The sequence below is a fragment of the Copadichromis virginalis genome, linkage group LG3 (genome assembly GCF_057382275.1).
Source record: "Copadichromis virginalis isolate Kocher_CV1m ecotype Utaka linkage group LG3, C_Virginalis_male_GT1.1, whole genome shotgun sequence".
In the NCBI taxonomy this organism is placed as follows: Eukaryota; Metazoa; Chordata; class Actinopteri; order Cichliformes; family Cichlidae; genus Copadichromis; species Copadichromis virginalis.
Genome location: NC_140620.1, coordinates 36,955,041 through 36,971,955, shown reverse-complemented (window position 1 = coordinate 36,971,955; position 16,915 = coordinate 36,955,041). Strand labels below are relative to the sequence as shown.

The following is a 16,915-nucleotide window of genomic DNA, read 5'->3' as shown; positions in this document are numbered from 1 at the left end:
TCTGGTGATTTAGTGTTACTTTCAGTATTCTCTGGGTGAAATTCCCAGGGTGGCGTTGTCTTTTTAAAACTGCAAAGAGTATTTACTTTATATCCCATCCTCGTCTCGCCACAATATGTTAAAGGAATCTGCATTAGTTTAATGAAATAAAAATAAAATTACTGTCAGTTCTTGATTTCACTGCTGTGTGGGAAAGTGTGTGGATTACCAACATCTGCTGTGAACATTTGCTGTCAGTAAGTATGACATCTCTGTTTATCAGCTGGTATGGGGGCTCACCTCAAATCCATTTAATGTATATTTGAAGCAATGTAATGATTTTGTGCATCAATATTTAGTGTATCGTCATCTCCTTGTAAAGGAGCAGCAGAAAACTCAATGACTACATCTGTGACAGGAAGGGAATGGTAAAAGTTTATTCTCTTGGTGGTGTTTATTAAGTCGTCTTCATTTATGCATCTACTGCAGTTTAAAACGATATGAATGATGTGTACATGTAGTGTTTATGAGGGTAATTATTACTGGTGATAAAGCTCCTAATAATCAAACCAAGCATACAAGCAGCAGACAAAGGCAACAAAATATCCGTCGCTGCTTCTGTCGGACCTCAGTCAAATTTTAATAGAATAGAATAGAATAGAATTCAACTTTATTGTCATTGCACATGCAGAGGTACAGGGCAACGAAATGCAGTTTCGTAATGCATGTAATGCCCAAGTCTGGAGTTATTACAGTATATACAAAAAGTCCATAGACAGCACTCTAAGCAACCAGGAAAAAACTTATTACTAACCTGTTACTTTATTATCTAATGCTTGATAGATATTTGTTAGCAATCTGAATCTGAGCAATGTTTCTCGTTGTGTTTCTGGGCTGTAAAATGAACTAAAGTACTTCACATTTAAAGCTTGTCTTTCACTTGTGTCTATCTCATTTTGGGCACTTAGTCAAGCTATTATTATTTAGTTTCAGTATATATATATATTTTTTACAGCCGTTCTGATAAAAATCTGCCTGATATGTTTCTGCAGGAGAGTATAAATGTATCACATGATGTGGTGGTCAGACTATGTTAAGTTGTTATTTCTGTGTAAAAGGAAGGAAGCAGAGATACGTTTTAAAACCTCTTTGTTTCCTTCTCAGCTCTTTGGTATCTGCTGTGCTGCTGCTTCACTCTCTCTCTTTACAGAAAGTTGTAGAAGTTTTCAGACGTGTCACTGCTGGATGTGAGGATGGGAGCCACTTTGCTCTGTGAGCTGGGCCTATTCTGTGAGTACATCACTGACTCCTATTTTTCGATTCATACTGATCCATAAAGATGTTTTAGTAAGAAGAACAGAGCATCAGTCATTTGTACCATTGCAGGTCATGTGATCAGAGGACTCTCATGTTTGTTACCAACATGGTTGTTTGTAGAATGGATTAGATTTTAGTGCACTGACTCAGATCAGAGTGGAGCTGGTTTAGTTTATCTAAGAAAGGTTTGTTTCTCCATCAGTGATAATTTGATGCTGATTAAATCGTAATATAAAATGTAACCAATAATAGTAGACAATGATAAAATGCATAAGGGCAGTGATTAAAGCCAGTGCTAGATTTTAACAGCATTTTATTGCAGAAATATTCTTCCTTAGTCAAGGTATAAAAGAGTACTAGACTAATCCTGCTCCTGACTAAATGAAACTTGCTTCCTAAAGGAAGATTAGAGCTCGTCCAGCCATAAATGGAGATTTAAAAAAGTAAACTCCCAGTAGGCAGGTTTAACTTCAGATGAATGTTGTTTGCTATGACACATAAATATGTCAAAAATGATCAACAAATACCTCCTTCTAGACAAATTCTTGTTGACAGAAGTGACCCACTGCAATTTGTCAATGGCATTAATTTTTGAGATTTTTTTCTAGTATACAAAGTAAATACTGGGGAGATCATTTCCCTTTTGGAACCCAGTCTTTCACTGGCTGCCCAAAGAGGATGGCCTGTACCATTTCAGGTCATGTGATCAGAGGACACTCATGTCTGTTATCACCATGTTTGTTTGTAAACTGGATTAGATTTTAGTGCACTGACTCAGATCATAGTAGACATTGAAAATCTCCCAGTATTTTAAGGAGCTTGGTAAGAAAGCGACTGGACTTTAAACACTAGTGGGATTGTTCCTTAAGAAGGTCATTAACTCACTATTGATCATGTGCCTCAAGAAATGAGACACATCATTACCAACAGTTTTTTTATTTATGTTACATTTTGGTGTCTTTAGTTTGATAATGTCTGAAGTTTCTGTCTTTATTGTAGTGCTCTGTACGCTCCTCTGCAGTGGACACGCTCAAGGTGACTGAACAGTTTTCCTTTTTCTATTTCTTCCTTTTTATTTAATAAAGATTATTCTCAACCTGTATGACTCTAATGCAGATCCTATTTGTGTTACTTTTTTCTATTTATCACAGTATTTTCATTTTGTGTGAATATATATAAAGTGTTATCAATCAATGTCTTGCCTTGAGCATTAAATAAGTGTTTCAGATTGCTAATTGTCTGTTTGTGTTGGATTCTAGATGCTGTGCTAACTATTGAACCCAGCTGGTCCAGTTATTTCATTGGAGAGTTTGTTACCTTCAAGTGTAACATGAATGAAGGAAGAGACACTGACTGGTATTATGCAATCAACAATAATGGTCAAAAGTACTACGGCTACTGGGAGAACGGAGACTACATATTAGGAATTGGCTCGACACATGACAGTGGTGAATATCAGTGCTCTGGTACCTGGAAGGAGTCAGATTATACAAAGAACAGTAATACTGTCTCTGTAACTGTATTAGGTAAGTCCTCAGTGATTAATGATGTGATGATTCCAGTTAAAATTCTCATCTGAATTATAAAAAAAAATCTGTTTAATAAATGTTTCATTGAAACTATTTTATTTCTGATGTATTGAAACATTGAGCTTTAACCATGACCATTGCATTTTACCTAACTTTGTTCACAGTACACACTACAACCAAAATACTCATGTGCATGTTTTAATGTATAACAAGAATAACTGTGGATGAAATTTAATTTAAATAATGAAAAAAAGAAACATCAAAGCTCCACATAATTTAAGGTGACGATGTTTCTGTTGTCTAAATGTGAAACCAGGCAGATCCCTCTGAACCCATCGTGTGTTTCCTTCAACAGTGAACTGCATTAGTTTACATTCAGTGTGACTTCTTCAGGCCAAAGAATGGACAAACATTTGAAATGTGCTTATTTAGAGATCTACAACCTGAATTAACCTCAATATTGTAGCTCTCTTACTATGTCAGAAAAAATTAAAATGATCTTAAACTGTATTTAAAAATTAAATTTAATTAGGATTAGCATTCAACTTTATTGTCACTACACATTTATAAATACAGGTTAAGGAAATACAGTTTGCATCTGATCAGAGTGCAAGAGTAGTAAGTGCTAAAAAATAGGAGCAATTATATACAGATAAGGGTAGTATAAATAAATGGTGGGATAGTTATGAACAGATTATGTACAGAGAGAGCAAATATACAGATGACCTACAGACATATGTACAGATATACAGATGATCTATATAGTATACAGATGTTCTGTATTGCTATACAGACGGGCAGAAATACAGATGTACTATTAACAAATATAAAGTTTTGCTAAATATATACAGATGTGCTACATATGGTAAACAGATCTACAAAGTGCTATGAATATATTCACAGTGGAAGCGTAGCGCTCTGAACAGACTATAATAGTGAAGAGTGTACGCACTATACCAGAGACTATACTGGTTCAGTGTCCTAAACTATAGCAGTAACCAATGTAAGAATATGGTGAATGTTGAGAATGAATGACAGTCATGATCATGGTCATTAGGAGGGATAAGTGGGTGTGGATGGAAAGGTTCAGCAGGGGACTGAGTTCAGTAAGCTGACAGCTGTGGGGAAGAAGCTGTTCATAAACCTGCTGGTTTTAGTCTGTAGGGTCCTGTAGCGTCAGCTGAAGGGGATGAGCTGGAAGAGTTTATTGGCAGGATGAGAGGAGTCCCTGAGAATGATGCGTGCTCAGCAAAGACATCTCTTCTTGGAAGTTGGAATTTAAATAAAATGAAAGCATATTTTAAAATGTTGTTCAATGGCTGTGTTTTCTTTTTGTCTTTTTGATAACATCAGATAAACCCAGGGCCACACTGACAGCAGGAACAACAATCATACCAGCAGGGGGCAGTGTGACTCTGACCTGCTCTGTGCAGAGCTCTGATGGATGGAAATATGAGTGGTTCAGACGAACCCAAACAACCTCTGAAGTTCAAATCAGAGATCAACAAAACAGAGATATCAGAGTATCTGAAGGAGGAATCTACAGCTGCATAGGAACAAGAGGAAACCCAGTTTACTACACTTATATAAGTGATGATGTCACCATTGAGAAAACCAGTGAGTTCAGTAATTTAGTTTGAAATATACATTCACTCATGATTATCAAACATACAATGTTGAGTTTTCTGTGTTGATTTCATGTTTCTGTTTGTATCTCAACTGTTAATATGTGTGAACAGTTTCCAATAAAGTTGTTGTAAAACAACGACCCAACTGGCCTCAGATATTCAGAGGTGAGACGATCACTCTGACATGTGAGGTGCAGGAAGGAGGTGAAACCACTGAGTGGGAGTATGAATGGAGAGGACCCAGGACACCCACACAGTGGACACACAATAATGATGTGACATTCAGAGTTTCTGAGTCCAGCAGTGGAGACTACATGTGTAAGAGTCGACGCAGAGATGACTCATATTCTTCAACAGAGTGGAGTGAAGCCTTCACATTGTCAGCATCAAGTAAGTCATGTTTGTTGTGTGATCTCCATTTGACAAATGTCATAATGGTCAGCACAGGATGAATTCAATGGTCTACAAAGCATGTTACATTGTTAGTCAGACAAAGAGCTGCAGCTGATAGTAGCCTCATTGTAGACAGTTTGTCACCACTTTGTGTCACGAACTTTCAGCTGGTATAGAGACGCCAATGCTGACCTGCTGCTCCATCACCTGAGGACAATGATGACAGAAATACAAAAACAGAAAAAAAAAAAAAACTGACAAGGTGGAAAAATTATTATTACAAACAAACACTGAGGTGATGTCTGTGGAAATACTGTGATGGACCGAGCAGTGAAGGAAACTTAGGCACAGGTTAAAGTCCAAAAAATGATTTTTTATTTAACCCAAAAAACATAATTGGTTAAATCATGCAAAAAGAATCAAAATCTTGGGCCCATAAAAGAGGTCAAACTAACAAAACTCTACTCAAAGTTGACAACACAACCGACAACTCAAACAAACTGACCTAACTTAACAAGACAAAGGGGAAACTTAAATAGTGGCTGATCAGCCCACAAACAGGAAAAGGGGTAAAACACACACAAAACCTAACTAAACCAAACATAATGAACTCCAATTCCCCCCCATGGTCCCGAGTTATGGCGTGAACCAATTTGTAGCCTTCCTTTAAACCTCGCTCCGCCCCTTTTCCACCTCTTGGCTCCTTAATCAAGGGACTGGAACAGAAAGATTTAAAGAAAGAAATGTGAATGCAATATTACTTATAAGCCTCTACACTAACATGGTGATATTACCACTGTGTGGCTGTAAGTGCAGCCATCACACACTCCCCCTCTTCAGATCTCTCCCTGGGACAGCGAGAGAGACAGTCTGCAGTGCAGTTATCCTTGCCGGGGATGTGGTTGATGGTGAACCGGAATGGCTGGATTGCAAGGTACCATCGCGTGATCCTTCCATTTGTGTCCTTCATTCTCTCTATCCATTGAAGAGCCTTGTGGTCTGTTTCCAATATGAACTCCCGTCCGAGAAGATAATACCTAAAGGAGTCCAGGGCCCATTTGATGGCAAGTCCCTCCTTCTCGATGGTTGAGTATCGCACTTCCCTCGGAAACAGCTTGCGGCTGATGAAGGCCACTGGATGACGCTCTCCAGGCGGTCCCTGTAACAGAACAGCTCCCAATCCTCTCTCTGAGGCATCAGTCTGAAGAATGAAATTTCTCTCAAAATCAGGGCTGTGCAAGACTGGGCTCTTACTCAGAGATTGTCGTAGGTCCTGAAAAGCCATCTCAGCCTCCTCTGTCCAGGTGATCTTATTGGGACTTCGGGCACCAGTCAGATCCGTCAGAAGAGCTGCCCTGGCGGAGAAATGAGGGATAAACCGATGATAGAATCCTGCCTTGCTTCTTTCTAGAGGACCAACCATGTCCATCCCTAGCCGTTCAAATGGAGTGCTGATAATTGGTAGAGACTGGAGAGGAGCTCTGGAGGGGATTTTAAGAGAAGACTTCTGGCACTGAGGGCAGCTTTTACAGAACAGTGTCACATCCGAGCGCACACCAGGCCAATGAAAATATTTTCTAATGCGGGCCATGGTTTTGTGCTTTCCCAAGTGGCCAGCCCATGGAATGGAGTGTCCCAAGGAGAGCACCACCTTCTGGACTGCTCTAGGAACCACCAACTGCAATGCTGAACCCTGCTGACGATACAGAATGACATCTTTCAGCAGAAACTCCCCCCTGCTGTTCAAATCTTGCTTAGTTCCTTGGTTCCTCTCTGCAGCTTTCTGGAACAGAGATGTTAGAGATGGATCGTCATGTTGCATTTCAATAATATTAACAGGGATTTTGAAACCCAAAGGTAACTCCGGCTCTGTGCTAGGAGCTTCTCGAACAGCAGTATGTAGAAACTTCTCTTGCCTTCTCTGTCCACGTGACTTACGAGACTTCCCGGGTGCAGTCTCTATGTCCGCATCATAGAAGGGCAAGGCACGGAGTGGGTGTAGGGACTCCTCTTTCTTCTTAGCTTGAGCTCTTGTTACTGCAACATTGCATGTATGACTAGGATTCAGCAAGTCAAACAACACAGGCAGATCTCGACCCAGCACTACTGGAAATGGCAGATTCTCTGCAACACCAATATTTAGAATATACGTTTGTCCTTGTACCTTGATGTACAGATCTGGTGTTGGATATGACCTCTCATCTCCATGAATGCAGCGAACAGGGATTGTCTCCACATTAACTTTATTTGCGGGTACAAAGTCTCGGTGCACAAGAGTCTGAGTACTTCCTGAGTCAACAAGGGCCTTTAATGGTTTCCCATCAACCTCAACTAAGGTCATTTTGAAACCATTCTCAAACTCCACTTTAGGCTCCACACTTTGTCGGGGCACAAAACACATCTGAGTTATTTTTGTAGAATTCTTTGGGCACATAGGTTTTGTGTGGCCCTCCATCCCACACAAATAACAAATCACAGTCTTGGGTGGAGGTCTTGACGGCATATTGACAGACTGGCTCTTTGGAGGCTTACTCACCCCTGCTTTCTGGTAGTGAGGGACAGATTTTGAACCATCTCTCATTTTCCATGCTGTGTGGCTCCATGGCTGTCCTTTTTTCCGTGACGCCACAAACACATCAGCCAGCTCTGCAGCCGCCGCTGCAGAGTTTGGATTGCGTTCTTTAATCCATATCTGTAACTCAGGAGACAGCATTTTCAAGTACTGTTCTAAAATTAATATTTCACTAACCTCATGCACCGTTTTTCCTTTTGGCTTCACCCACTTCTCATATAACTCTTTCAATCTTGCATATAGTTCTTTTGGATTCTCATCAGGTTTTACCTCCAGTGAACGGAATCTCAGTCTATATGTCTCAAGATTAATGTCATATTTTTGAAGGATAGCTGCTTTCACTTTGTCATAGTCTAGAGAGTCATCCATATCCATATGAACATACGCACCTCTTGCTTTGCCAGTGAGTAAAGGAATCAGATGAAAAACCCAGTCCATTTTTTGCCACCAGCAAACTACAGCCATGCGTTCAAATGTTGTTAAAAAATGTTCAATATCATCCTCCTCTGTCAATTTTTCCAGCCTGGGTTCATGAAAGCGAGACTGACCTGACTGAGGATGTATTTGCTCATTACTGGAGCCAGCACAGGGAGGATCCTCCTCTTCAAAGGACTCTACCTCTGGTTGTTCAGGTTCCTCCATTTGAGGCTCAGAGACCTCCATTTGAGGCTCAGGGACCGGGGAGGTACGAGTTTGCACTTCTACCTGCAACAGCTGAAACTGATGTTGCAGTGCTCTAAAGCGCTGTTCCTGGCGGGTAAACTCCTCCCTTCTTCTTGCTTCCTGGGCCTCCTGCTGACCCATATGAGAACGAAGCATGGAAATCAGTTCTGACATTGTCGGCTCCTTACCTTGGCTCTCAGTACTATCCACCCCTCCAGAGGCTCCATTTTCCTCTCCTCCTTCTACTTGCTCTACAACTCCAACTGGCTGGTTTTGACAATCTCCTTTTGCTCCTCTGCCACTCCTTCCCATTCTGTGCATGGCTTGATGAGTGAAGAGGGGAAAAAAAGAGAAAAAAAATCCTGTGCCTTCAACTGCTGATCCCACTCCTGACACCACTTGTGATGGACCGAGCAGTGAAGGAAACTTAGGCACAGGTTAAAGTCCAAAAAATTATTTTTTATTTAACCCAAAAAACATAATTGGTTAAATCATGCAAAAAGAATCAAAATCTTGGGCCCATAAAAGAGGTCAAACTAACAAAACTCTACTCAAAGTTGACAACACAACCGACAACTCAAACAAACTGACCTAACTTAACAAGACAAAGGGGAAACTTAAATAGTGGCTGATCAGCCCACAAAAACAGGAAAAGGGGTAAAACACACAAAACCTAACTAAACCAAACATAATGAACTCCAATTCCCCCCCATGGTCCCGAGTTATGGCGTGAACCAATTTGTAGCCTTCCTTTAAACCTCGCTCCGCCCCTTTTCCACCTCTTGGCTCCTTAATCAAGGGACTGGAACAGCTGCAACTAAGGTAACTCAGAAAACAAAAGATTAATCATACATAACAGTGTAAACTAAAATGTGCGCACTTATTTTAGAATGCAGTGTTATGTGGATATGTGAATGAATTCTAAACCAAAACCAGTTATTTATTGTTCTGTAAATAAATTCCTATATTTAAAGAAAGAAATGTGAATGCAATATTACTTATAAGCCTCTACACTAACATGGTGATATTACCACTGTGTGGCTGTAAGTGCAGCCATCACAAATACAAAGTGGACAGAATGTGTGGGGTGAAGATGTAGCATATTAACCATATTACATTATCCTTTTTATAATAGATAGTAAGATTTATATATTTTTTTAATTACTGGTTGTCTTTGTGATTAATGGAGTTACAAGAAGTAATGCAATATTTTCCTTGTTCAGTTGCATTACTGTTGAAGATTTTTCTTCTTTCTCCTTTTGTCAGGAAATTGATGCTTTCAAAGACTTCATTTAAGAACAGTGGTAGATAAATCATTGCATTTTGTTGTATTGATGGAACGAACAGTGATGTGTGACTTTTTGATATTAGTGTGTATTTTTGCAACAGGAAGTTTATAGATACAGAGAAATATATTGATGTGTTTCTTCTGGTCATGTAGGAAGAAGACTATCTGCTAATCAAAGCAAACTTGCCATGAACAAATAATCTAAACAAATGAAAATGCTTTATGAAAGTCTGAAATTAGAAATCTCATAAATAAAGTGTTTCTATTTCAAATTTCTCTGTGCAGCTACTAGTTAGACTACTACTAGTCTGGGAATTATAAACTTCAATTGGGAAGAAGTTCTGTGTCTTCTGTTGTGGTACTCTTTTATAAATCCAGAGAAGAATCATAATGAAACAGAAAAAAGTAAAAACACTAAAAGAATAAAATGCATTATCGGCCTCTGTAAGAGCACTCATACCATTTCAGTTTGCTCTTATTCCTTCCTATGTGTTGTTGGAAACTGGAGAGCAAGTTTATTCCCAACAACATACAGACACATGCAGATTGCATCAGACTGGTGTGATCCCAGCCTGTGTGTGGGGTATATATTCATATTGTCTTTCTGTCTTTGTTTAGACTCAACAGCAGATCAACCAAAGGCCCAAATAACTTCTGATATGAGAGACATTCCAGTAGGGGGCAGTGTGACCCTGACCTGCTCTGTGAACTCATCATCATCATCTGGATGGAAATACTACTGGTACAGAGATGAGAACTCCTCTGAAGCCCTGACCACACAAGATGCAGTTTTCCACTCAAATGGACAAATCAGTGTCTCACAGGAAGGACTCTACAGGTGCAGAGGAGGAAGAGGAAACCCAGTTTACTACACAGCGGACAGCCAGTCAGTCAGCATTGATACAAAGGGTGAGTTTATAATATATTATTTAACTTTTTTTAACTTATAACTTAGGTTCAGTTTAAAACGTATGTTTCTTATCCACAGTAGATGACCCGAGTCCTGAAATCTCTTCATTTCCTATTCTGATAAGCATTGGAGCAATTTCTGGAATTACATTTATTTTCATCCTGCTCTTGTTGTATTGCTGTAAAAAGTTCAAAGGTGAGATTTTCATATTTTTCTTCTAATATTACATATTTTATATCTTAAATGATTAAATACACAGATGCAGCATTGAGTCATAAAATGCAAACTGTTCACAAGAATGTATAATCCACAACAACATAAAACAAACATCTAATTTTACATTTTTAATAAAGGTGCTGCTAATGAGCAGACGCTGAGTCAGGATGAAGATCAGCAGCAAGTGTACTCCTCTCTTCTTCATGGTTAGTTTTTCATGCAGTTTCAAATATTCTGATGCTATTTGCAACAAGACTGTACTTGTTACATCTGCTGCAGCTTTTAATATAAATGCTATTTGTAAGAATATTTGTGTTTAAGTTAGTATCACAGACATGAGGTGACTGATTTTCTCTGACCTGCAGGTGATCGTTCTGTCTATGAGACAGTCAGAAGATGTGAAAACACTGAAAATGGTAAAGTTTACACTTTCATTGATATAGAGCTTGTGGAAGCTGGATGATGATACAAAAACTGTGTTTAACATGAAAGTCAATCAGATTCTTATTTCAGGTCCAGCAGAAGGTGATTACAACAATGTCACATCTGTGATTCAGCTCAGTCATTAACAAGACAAGTGAGTGCACAACATGTGAGGTGATGACCATGAGAAAATACCTTGATAATTATCATCATTAATAATTACACTTGAACTGCTTTCATTTGATCACCTCAACAGGGCAACGTGGTGACCCAGAAGAGAGCTCTGACTACAATAATGTCAATCCAAATTCAGCCACAGCTCTTAACAGCAGCTCTTCAGCTGTTTTGTAATTGTCGATTGAGCCAGCACCGAAAATGTATTTAATGGTAAAGAAAGAAGACTCCACAAGAACCACCTGCAGACCACCCTGTGTGATGCTGCACTTGCCAAAAGACAAACTCTTGCAGCACTCCATCCATGTCAGATAAAGTGACACTGCCAGAGACTTCCCATTCAGGCAAACACCAGACCTCTTATATCCATCAGATCACTTGAAATAACTGTACATACTTCTTTCTCCCATCATTTTTTTTAAATGTCTTATACTGAAAATATTCAAATTTTATTGTGAACGTTCATTTTAATCAGCTTTCTTATTATTTAAATCTGTTTCATTATAAGTCAAAATTAGTTGTTTTTTTTTTAACTACTTTTTTAACCCTTCAAGACCTACCATAGAACCAAGTCTGCCAGAGCTTATATTATATTTTACATGCTGTAGTACCATTTTGGGAACATTTCAAGTTGCTATACATCAATACAACTGTTATAGCCCATATTTTAATAATATGTATGCATTAAGTCCATAGTAACTACATTAATTGCAAAAAAGTGCAATAAACTACAAAAAAAAACAGAAAATCGTTTTTGGTTTTTTACATATATTTCTGCTTGGAGAAATTTAAGAGGTTTATCCCTCAAAACTTTAAATACAAAAAAGTTGCAAAAAAGAGTTTACAACAACAGGTATTTTATTTTGAGTGTCTTCTTAGTTTTATTTTTGAAATACACCAATTTTTATACACTGCAGGAAAAACGAAAAACAATCCTATGATGCAAATTTTCAAAGAAAACAGCATGTGCATTAAAATAAACTATTTTCAGCAGTGCAATTTGAGTTCTAAGCATCACAGAAACTATTCAGAAAAGCATAAAGTCAAACATGACTTATAAAAACACAAGTATAGGCTTTGAAGGCCTACAAGTAAAAAACTATATTTTCTGCGAAAATGCTGTCACTTCCGGTTTCGGGCAGGTAATGGCGGACACGCCATCGTTCGCGCTGAATGTGGGAAGTGTTACGAACAGCTGATCGGATCGGCAAAGCGTGTTTCGGGAATATTATGTTTTTGTTCCCGCAAGGGCTTTTTATGCAGTTTTTGCAAAGCTATATGTGGAAGGAAACCGTGGCCGAGGAAAAGCTGATGGCATGAGATGTAAGTACAACTCTTCCGGTTTCATATGCAAAAAAAATTATTGCGCTAGCTTATGTGGTTCCGGTTCTACAGGGATTTAAAAATAGTTACGCAAAACCAAGCGTGCCAGCTCCGACAGGCTTTAAAGGGTTAAAGAAAGAGAACAATACGTTTACTGTTTCTCTCATGTGATGACTGTGTGGCAGACAGAGCAGGACCTTAAATGCAGAACATGGTAATAAACTTAAAAAAAAAATCTTGATTTTATTCTCTGTGACTCACAGAACAAATTTAAATAGATAAGACAGAAGACACACAACCAAAGAGGGTCGAATGCGGCAAGAAACAAGGCTAGACTCAAACAATAAATGCATAAAAGGTAAAGTAGGAAGAGGAAACAGGTGGAAGAACAGCTGGGACTAACTGGGGAAATGATGGGGAAAGTAAAGCTGACCACTAACATATAAGAAAAAGGTTACCAAAAGAAAACGGGGAGTAACGAACACCTACCACAGAGACAAAGACTTAAAAGGGTATGTGAAACACACCCTCAAAAGTGGAGTACGAGGATTTAACATCTATATGTTTATCTATATGCTGTTCTCCAAATAATTAATCATGCTTAATTCTAATTGAAGTATGACCCTAATTAATAGGATGAACAAGAAAACCTCAACATATTAGTCTCTGTGTGTGAGACTGGCTGGAGGAATGTGGTGAAGATAAGAGTGTGGAAGTCTGTGGCCTGTTATCATGTGTGAGTTAGGGCTGCTCAATTAATCGAATTTTAATCACGATTACGATCTGGGCTTTCAACGATCATTAAAAGTGACTGAGCCGATTATTAGCCCCTCCCTCGTGCTTTACTCTCACGCTGCTCCGTGTGGCAAATCGAGCGCACCTCTCTGCGTTTCGAACACGCGTCACAACAATTAAGAGGACCCGAGGGAAACTCGGAAAGCTAAGCAGAAGTTATTTGGAGAGGAGAGTGATTGCTGTTGGTTGAAAAGAGGGGCAAAAAAAAACTTCAGTGGTGTGGAAACATTATGGGTTCGCGGAGTCAGACGTGGATCAAGTAGACATAGTGTGTAAACTTTGCTACGGTGTCGTAGCTGCACCACAGAGCAACAGTGCAAAGTTCACTAAACATAGATTTTTCATTTATTTCTTATATTGCAAACATTTGCACTGTTATCAGTATTTGCACACTGTTTTATATTATTTTTTTAAAGTCATTATTCAATACATTGTTATTGTTAACCCTTTAAAGCCGGTCAGAGCGGGCATGCTCCGTTTTGCATAACTATTTTTAAATCCCTGTAGAACCAGAACCGTGTAAGCTAGCGCAATAATTTTTTTTTGCATATGAAACCAGAGGAGTTGTACTCACATCTCATGCCATCAGCTTGTCCTCGGTCACGGTTTCCTTCCACATAAAGCTTTGCAAAAATTGCATAAAAAGCACTAGCAGGAACAAAAACATATTCCAGAAACACGCTTTGCCGATCCGATCAGCTGAACCAATATAAAGGGTCTTTCTGGAGGCGTCTGGCTGAATCCATGACACAGAAGAAAGATTAAACTGAAGCAGAACATAAACAAACTATGACCAAGAACTAACCTATAGCCTGATGGTGTAAACACAAAAAAATAATGTGGTATCATAAATGTATGAAGCAAAAATTAGGCCCAATTACTCAGGATACTGAAGAATATGAATCTTGGTCTGTAACTTTTTTTTTTTTTTTTTTTTTTTTTTTTTTCTTTTTGGCCTGTCCCGTTTGGCTCTTTTGCCATCAGAATTGTTGTCTAAAGGCAAAGAAAGATGCCCAACGGATTTACTTTACCAAACTGACCATCCCAGCCTTGCCGTAATGGTCCATTTGATTTACCTTTTATTGTTTATTTTATTTTCACTTACTGAATACGGGACAGACTTGACTGGAGGAAAGAAGGGGAGAAAGAAAGAGGGGAAGAGAAACAGCTGAGAAGAGGGACGGGGGAGAAGGGCAAAAGACAAAAACCAACAGAACGGGCAGAGAAAAAAAAATGCATATATCAATCACCTGGATCACCTGCTGAGAAAGAAAAAAGAAAGCAAGCAGAAGAGAAGAAGAGTAATAGAATAAACAACATCACAATGATATATGGGAATATGACAGTAAATACTAAATGTTAAACATTATTGTGCAGCACATAAGATCAACAGAACACAGTGTGCTTTGAGGTAGGAGCCAAAAAGGGTGTAGTTTGTGGGTGTGATCACCCGTGTGTACACCTGTGAGCATGGACGCGCTTGTTTTTTGTTTTTTAAAAGGTTCCTTCATGTAATAATCTGCTAGAGGGTGTGGGGGGGCCACAGCCCCGTCCTCCAGGGCGTGAAGCAGGTGTGGAGGAGATCAAAACTCCAGACATCCAGAGGCCCCCAGAACACAAGAGACCAAGGAAGACCAACAGAGGGGCAGCTGTGCCACTGTCCCGGAAAGAGCTGAGGAGAGTCCCAGATGAGGGCTCACTCAGCAGCCGCGGAGCAGAAGCCAGGGGGAGTTGCAGTGACGCGCCCGTGAGCTCCGCCGGCAGCCAGCTGCGCCTGAGTGACCGAGCCCCAGGCCGAGAGGCCCGAGCGAGCCCCAGGCTCCAGGCCCCGACAAGCGGCCGCCAAGGAGTGAGCCGGTGTGTACCTATGACCAACAACTAAACTATAGCCTGATGGTGTAAAGACAAAAACATTATATGGTATCATAAATGTATGAAGCAAAAATTAGGCCCAATTACTCAGGATACTGAAGAATATGAATCTTGGTCTGTAACTTAAAGCTGGGTCTAAAGACGCAGCACCATGATAGTCCCTGATCTCCTGCTATGTCACGTTTTCTGTGCAGCCTTAGTCAGCCTAAGAAGTGTGATTTCACCAGAACTGCTGTAATAAGTGAAGAGAAACACAAGGAAACTATGTTAAACTTAAGAAAGGCAAGTCTACACAGCAGGACACACAGTGTGGGAGCCAGGTTACTATAGTTCAATTTATATTTGCTGTTAAACTTATTTTGGGTAATTAGTAATTTAATAAGTAAATTCATGTTTATAGTGAAACTAAAATTATTTTATTGTGTTTTGGCTTGGTAAAGTAAAACTTTGAATATGTTCACTTTAAAGGCTAGGTTTATACTTTAAATCTATGCATCATGGATTTATGCAACTAAGTGCACACGGTGCTGAGGGGGTGGGGACATAGCAGAGGCAAGACGCTGCAGAGCCACACGGTTTTTCTACCGTAGTTTGTTTGTTGTTGAGGGTAACTTAAACCTCATTACGCCTGTAAGACAATTTACATGCTCTGAATTATATTTCTGTTTGTATATTTTCATATCGGAGTCCCGTGGAAGGTTTTTCCTCTTCAAATGAACATACACGAGTGAAGGACGGGGAAACACACAGTACCCCACAGAAACAATTTGCTTGGAAGTTCTATTTTTATAAACAAAAAGAAAAATTGCTGACAGGACTACTAAAAAGAGGAACGATGCTGCCCAGTCTATGAGTTCTGTTCAGGATGAGGAATAATGAAACTATATCCACAGACAAAACATGTTTAAGTGGACAGATTACAAACTGTACAGAGCTTCATCTGTAGACAAAATCAAAAAAGGACAAGTTTTTATTGCTGTCAGGTTTAAAAAGTCCAAAAGGAATCAATACTAAGAAAACTGACTTATGAACACACAAGTGTTGTAATGATCCAGGGAACACTAGAATACACACAGCTAAGTATCTGGGTAACAAGAGCAAATACACAACAGAGGCAGAAAACTGAAAAAGCGACGGAAGACTGAGACAATAACTACAAGAGGATATGAGGCGAGTAGAAACAGGTGGGGAACACAGTGGGAACAAGTAGAATTATTACAAGTTTACAAATATTATTATTACAAGTAGATGAGATGGCGGTACGGCAACAGCACGCAGCGACCACTCTGGACCAAACAGTGCTGTTTTTGTGTTTTTTCTATCGCCTTTTTATCGTGACCTCTGAGCCACATGGACACCACAACGAGAATAATCGGTGTTCGGGTTTACCAATGGCATAGGTAACACTAATGTGCGTGTTTCGAATACTCCCAGATCAAAAAAGGCATGTCACCCAAATTTGACACCAAAGAGCTCAATGATTTGGACCAGTAGGTTCGGCTACGTACAGGAGAGGCGAACTGAATGAGACTCAGACAACCGCGAGTTTTGAAAAGTTACCGGAGTTGTATTTTTCTTTTCATTTAGAAACAACAGAACATTATGATAAACATTCAAAACATTTACAAATGAAATTATTCCCTTTCGGTACCAGTACTCTCTTAATGATACCTTTTGGCAAAATCACAGTAATCACTCGATGAGAAAGAAATCTTACCTGGGTGCACCCTTTCTAGAAGTACAGTTCACATCCAACAATGAACCACAATTTCAATCATCAGCATATAAATGTTAACATTTACTTGCATTTTCACAGATTTCGTTACAATTAGC

At 39.3% G+C, this 16,915-nt stretch overlaps 1 protein-coding gene across 1 annotated transcript; it reads left to right on the top strand.

The window, feature by feature from the left end:
- The first annotated feature begins 1,076 nt into the window (after positions 1-1,076).
- Positions 1,077-11,778, top strand: LOC146714509 (Fc receptor-like protein 5). Its single transcript, XM_085450941.1, has 11 exons — positions 1,077-1,269; positions 2,296-2,331; positions 2,556-2,822; positions 4,179-4,442; positions 4,565-4,843; positions 9,997-10,278; positions 10,358-10,474; positions 10,633-10,701; positions 10,861-10,911; positions 11,009-11,072; positions 11,175-11,778. Exons 1-10 carry the CDS (start codon positions 1,233-1,235, stop codon positions 11,062-11,064), a joined length of 1,458 nt encoding a protein of 485 aa, XP_085307067.1. The 5' UTR covers positions 1,077-1,232; the 3' UTR covers positions 11,065-11,072; positions 11,175-11,778.
- Positions 11,779-16,915: the final 5,137 nt, after the last annotated feature.

What these genes read in the sequence shown, in the direction of transcription:
- LOC146714509 (XM_085450941.1), top strand. Translation starts at nt 1,233, where the DNA reads ATGGGAGCCACTTTGCTCTGTGAGCTGGGCCTATTCT. An exon ending in CTGCAGTGGACACGCTCAAG is followed by an intron (nt 2,332 to 2,555) that starts GTGACTGAACAG and finishes GTTGGATTCTAG; the next exon opens with ATGCTGTGCTAACTATTGAA. An exon ending in TGTCACCATTGAGAAAACCA is followed by an intron (nt 4,443 to 4,564) that starts GTGAGTTCAGTA and finishes ATGTGTGAACAG; the next exon opens with TTTCCAATAAAGTTGTTGTA.